Raw genomic sequence first — 6,000 nt, 5'->3', positions numbered from 1 at the left:
TATTCCTTGATCATACAACTTCTGGACTTGGTCGTCAACAATTTCTCTCTCTCTCTCTCCTGGTAACAATCTTCTGTGTCTACTGTATATCAATTATCACACAATTATCTTCATCCTGACATCAGTGGACTTTTTAGAGTGTAGTCAGTCACAAAATCTTTGATGTGTTCCTTTGTTTCATCACTAACAGAGTTTCTGGTTTGTCTGCTATGTGGATACATATAAGATGAGCTTCTGCTTCTGGCTTTCTGATAGTAACTCCACCCTTGTTTATTAAAGCTTCAGTTTTATCTAGAAAGTTGTTACCAACAAACATTTCTGAATTCATAGTGTCTCTACAAACCACAAAAATGTGTTTCTATTTTCACATCCTCAGCCTCAACGAAGCCTGTAAAATACCATCATGGAGACTCAAGTTTTTTCCAAATCCTGTCAGACTACATCTGTTTTTCGCAAACTGAGCATCCATATCTCAAAAACATACCGTTGTAATAAATTGACTGGCACAGTCAGTCAGCACCTTCACCTCTCAGATACTTTTTCATACTTTTAAGTTTACAAGTGCCAATACTCTGCACAGTGTTTGCATTCGTTGACACCTTTTAATAATTATTCTCCTCCACGCATCGATAAGGTATGGCCAAACTTATTCCAGTTTAAGCATATCTTTCCCTTGCTCTTGTGGTTGCAATCATTAGATATGTGACCCCAACTGAAACTGCCTCCCAAGCTGTGCTTTCAATATTTCTGTTACTCGAGTCTTTAGCCTCTTTCTTACTGAAGTTTAAATTTCCATTGCTAGAACTTACATTTTCTTTTCAGCGATGACTTCACAGATCTTATATAATGTCTCATTCTTCTTTAAACTTTCACAATTCCTGCACCGTGAAGTACAAGTTTTGTACCTTAGTCTTCTTCTATCCTGTCAATCAATAATTAAATAGTGAGTTTTTAATATCAGCACAGCTGGCTATTTCCTTCATTAATAGAAAATATTCTTGAAGAGACTCTTCTGTTTCTTCTTTTGTCGAGACAGCAATTGGTGCATCTTTAAGTGTTACAAGCAATTTAGGCAAACGACATTTCATTTCATACTCCTTGTGTATAATAAGGACGGAGTAAGTCGCAGAACATATACTATACACAAGTGTTTTTGTATGTGCAGACAATACAGGGGAGGTGTGGAATACAAGAAAACACCTAGGTGTGACAACAAAAATGCTTTTACCTGCTGTGGGCAGGGCCTTTCGCATTTTGGCGTCGCGGCTTGACCGTCAAGGAGCAATCACCTTTCCAGGAATGAAAAAACAAAAAAAAAGACAAGACAAGAAGGCTTTATTACAAATAAAACATATTGTAATCTTTTATGACATGTTGAGCCTTTGAGGTGTGTCTTGTATGAAAAGTTGTGGTGTTCTCCAATTCACGAGTCAATGACCTGTACACCAATTCAACAAAATGTATGTTTGTAGAAGGAAAGTAGTGGATGTGCCTTTTCACGAGAAGTAGTTTTCTTCTTTTGCTCCAATACCAGCTGTAGAATGTTAAGTAGTCAAGCCTTTCCTCTGCTACTGATGCCAGTTCAGAGGCACTGGTTAGGCTCTTGGCTCTGAGCACTATGGGACTTAACATCTATGGTCATCATTCCCCTAGAACTCAGAACTACTTAAACCTAACTAACCTAAGGACATCACACAACACCCAGTCATCACGAGGCAGAGAAAATCCCTGAACCCGCCGGGAATCGAACCTGGGCGCTGGAAGCGAGCACTGGTTAGGACCTCTACAACAAGAAAATAACTATGGTGTAAGAAAATGTAAGCCCTAAATCCACAAGAAAAACACTTTAATCTCCGCAGCACTTGCTTTCAGGTCAAATTATTCTTGCAAATCTTTCTTTGGTGCAGCCCATAATTTAAGGCTTTTCTCATCCCAAATAAAAGCATAACCAAACCATGTGTTTCTTTTGTTGTTGTTACAGAAACAAGCATTTGCAATTGACTGCAACCCATTAGAAAAGTTGTTTCCTTGAAGTCTATGATCCACTTTTTAACTGGATATGTCATTGCCGCTAAATGACTGAAGAGCACCTTCAACATCACGAAATGACAAAATTTTCATTGATCTTGTGAATTTAGTGAGAATGACGTTTCACCTTATCACCTGTTTCTAAATCAGAATCTTTTTCTGTATTCCTTTCGAGTAAACTCAGTCTTTTGTGACTATCCATTTGGATTGGGTCATCCTCCTCCTCCTCCTCATCAGTAGCATTCTCTTCACTTTATCTCATCATTAATTTTTGCCACAAGTTTGTTGATGTTGGATAAACAAATATCTGTAGGCTTTTCATTTTTCATCCCACCATCTATACACAATATATTGCAGGTTGTTCCTGACGCCACCTTTGAAAACGATACTTCAATGAATGACTTCTTAGCTTCAAGTTCACCAGATAGCAATTGAAAAGCAAAACCAGAAAATTTCTTCTGTCATTTGGAACTGTTCCCAAAATTAACTTATGCAGACTTAATGGCTTTAGCTGGCACAGAGGTTTTTCTTATTAACTTTTTCAATTTCACCTAACATTCCCATTTCCAGATCTTTGTTTGTTGGCTACTTCTCCTTTCATCACATTTAAAATTTCTCCTTGTGTCACTCTGCAACTGCTAATCATCATTAAATTGTGACTACTCATCTTAGATAAAAAATCAACACAAATACACATTGCCAAGTGACCACAGGCAAAACAGCACTCAAAAAAGTTTGTCATATATTAGTTGGCGGAACTGCATCATCACTTGTTCAATTTATTTCAGACAGAGTCAATGAAATGTAGGAAAACTGTTCAGATTTTTACAAAAAACTTTTATTAATCTCCTTATTACAAACCTTAGTACTAACTAAAAAAAGAATTTAACCAATGGACTCATTTTTTCCATGATCATATCTGCAAATAAACCACCTTTCGATATCTTGAATCATTTACGAGAAGACAATTGTATGACCATGATTTGCGATGTGCAAGGTTGTGAATGGTCATGTGTCTCATGATTGTCCATTTGATGTAAAACCTAGTAACTCCAGAACAAAATATTGTTCAGATCTCAATGTAAAATAAAATTTTGATATCTTATCTACTTCTCATCACTAATGTATGAGCTAAATTCCACCATATGCAATGTGTTTTTACTTTTGCAAAATTTCACGTTTTACTCAATTTGATGCAGCACAGTAACTATGGCATATCACAAAGAGAAATTCAATCTTTTCTTGAGTGAAGATAGCCTGTAAAATATATAGGAATAATATTTTTTCATCTAATTGTTTTCCAAAATCAGATTATACGCGTTTCATATCTGCCAGAATGTCATTTCTCAGTGTAGACACCAGCATTTGGTGAGCAGTACAGCCATAACAAAAGCTGCTCTCGCCACACAATCCAGATAACACATCAGTAGCAGCAAGAGGGTCAACATTCCTCTACAGCAGTCCATAAAACCTTCGGTGTTCCCTAGAACTTCATGAGACAAAAGGCTACTTGTTGCAGAGTAATTCTCACTATCAGACACAAAATAAAACTTACGTAAGCACATGACAAATAAGTATGGTTTACTGAAGGAATCTTTACTAAATATGGAATGTTTTTATTGCAGGCTAAATGGCAACGTGGTTTCACCTAATTCTAAAACTTTACTGACAAACAGCGTACTCCAGAGACTATTACTTTACATAATCCGTATTGTTTACAAGGGAGTCGGCAGTTATTTATATTATAATTTTTTTGGTGTCAATAAGTATACTGTAGGTTACTATGAAAATTGTGACAGGGTGGAGTGTGTCAAAATGATACAAATTGCACAAATTTTATTAAAAAAATTTATTCTGTGTTCAATGATCATGACAAAATATTTACAACACAGCACCTTCGCATGCACAACAAATCTTGCACCACAACTCTCATTTGAGCCATACACAATACTACTGGAATATGTTCAACCAAATATCATATACAAAACTGTATGATACACAGGTTTCCCAGTGGCAGAAAGTCAAGTCAATGAGTCAATTATAATGAAGCATTCAAGGTGAACTAAAACCCAGCATCATTACTTTAAAATCCAAGAACTGTCTTTCGCAGTTACAATGTCCCGCCGACATTTACCACAGTAAGGTTAATTTACATTTCTTAATTCCACTTCAAATACTAAAGCACTGTTCGGTGGAATAACTGGCGGTGAACCTTTGGCACCATACCTGAAAAAATCCAGCAGTTTTATTAGAAGTTGAATTTATGCCAGTAGTACTTATTAAAGTCTAAGTTTCCTCTATTTGCAATGAGAAAACATGAATATTAGTAATTTGAGTTCCAAACCATAAAAAATGCTTCAAGCTGGATCTGTACAGCAGATTTCTCAGCTTATAACCAAACATGAGGTGGTCTAACAACTTCAGACTTTGTTCTACAAACAGCCTTATGGCAACACAATGACCACCTTACACAGTAACTGTTTTACACTTGTCTCCAGCTACGGTTCAGAAACGACGATTTTGATGTAAGAAATGAACGTTGAAGACCAACAAAAAAGTTCGAATACGCCGAATTGCAAGCAATATTAGATGAACATGATACTTTGAGTCAGAAGCAAATGGCAGCAATACTAAATGTTGCACAACAAACAATTTCTGACCTTTTGAAAGCTATGGGAAAGGAAAGCTATGGGAAAGATCCAAAAGTGTGGAAAATGGGTGCCACATAAATTGAATGAAAGACAGATGGAAAACCGAAAAAACATTGTCAAATTTTGCTTCAAAGACAAGAAAGAAAATCAATTTTTCATCGAATTGTTACTGGCGATGAAAAATGTATTTATTTTAAGAATCCTAAACAGGAAACGTCATGGGTTAATCCAGGACAACCATCAACATCAACTGCAAAATCAGATCGATTCCGCAAGAAAACAATGATCTGTGTTTGGTGGGATCAGAAAGGTGTGGTGTATCATGAGCTTCTAAAACCCGGTGAAACTGAATACTAATCGCTACAGACAAATGATCAATTTGAACTCTGCATTGATCGAAAAAAGACCAGAATGGGCCAGAAGACATGGCAAAGTAATTTTTTTACACGACAATACACCTGCACACAAAGCAAAACTGGTTCAGGATACAATAAAAACACTTGGCTGGGAGCTGCTACCCCACCCGCCATATTCACCAGACTTGGCCCCTTTCCGACTACCATTTGTTTTCATCAATGGGACACGCATTGGATGAGGAACACCGATTCTTACGAAGAAGTCGAAAATTGGGTGTCTGATTGGTTTACTTCAAAAGACGAACATTTCTATTGGCGTGGTGTCCACAAATTGCCAGAAAGGTGGTCGAAATGTATGGAAAGCGATGGTCAGTACTTTCAATTCAAAATTAGTGTTTCATTGTAAAAAGACGCTCATTTCATACCGGTACACCTGGTAAATTTTGCATGAAACTCGAGAAAACCTTTACGGAGACATCAAATTATGCACGAAGCCTATAGTGATGAGTGCTTAAGCTGTACTCTGTGTTACGAATGGTTCACACAGTTAAATGGCAGACAGAAGTTAAAGATGACCCTAGTTCAGGATGCCCTTTGACATTTACCAATGATGGTCACATCAGGAATGTTAAGGAAATTGTGTGTGCCAATCGAAGACAGACTGTAGAAGAAATTGCAGATGGATGTAACACTTGTGTTGCATCATGTCATGAATTCTTTACACATCATCTTGGAATACATCATGTTGCTGCCAAGTTCATTCCATGGCTCATGAGTCAAGCCTAGAAAAACCTTTGCCTCACAATCTGTGAAGAGCTTTTGGACTGCGCAAATGAGAACGAGGTGTTCTTTAAGAGAATCATAACTGGTGGTGGTGATGCTGAGACCAACGTTCAAGCTTCACAATGGGTTGGAAAATGTTCTCCAAGATAAAAAAAAAAAAAAAAAATGCTCGTTGGGTCAAG

The 6,000-nt window shown here is 37.1% G+C and overlaps 1 protein-coding gene across 1 annotated transcript in view; it reads right to left on the bottom strand.

Moving 5' to 3' along the window:
* Window positions 1-3,862: 3,862 nt before the first annotated feature.
* Window positions 3,863-6,000, bottom strand: part of LOC124622316 (46 kDa FK506-binding nuclear protein) — a 71,541-nt gene continuing 69,403 nt past the window's right edge. The window contains exon 9 of the mRNA XM_047147993.1: window positions 3,863-4,254. Within this exon, the coding sequence (XP_047003949.1) occupies window positions 4,173-4,254 (82 nt within the window). The 3' untranslated portion in view covers window positions 3,863-4,172. The remainder of the gene's footprint in view (window positions 4,255-6,000) is intronic.

This window comes from Schistocerca americana, chromosome 7 (assembly GCF_021461395.2).
Source record: "Schistocerca americana isolate TAMUIC-IGC-003095 chromosome 7, iqSchAmer2.1, whole genome shotgun sequence".
Taxonomy (NCBI): domain Eukaryota; kingdom Metazoa; phylum Arthropoda; class Insecta; order Orthoptera; family Acrididae; genus Schistocerca; species Schistocerca americana.
This window is presented reverse-complemented; position numbering and strand designations above follow the sequence as displayed.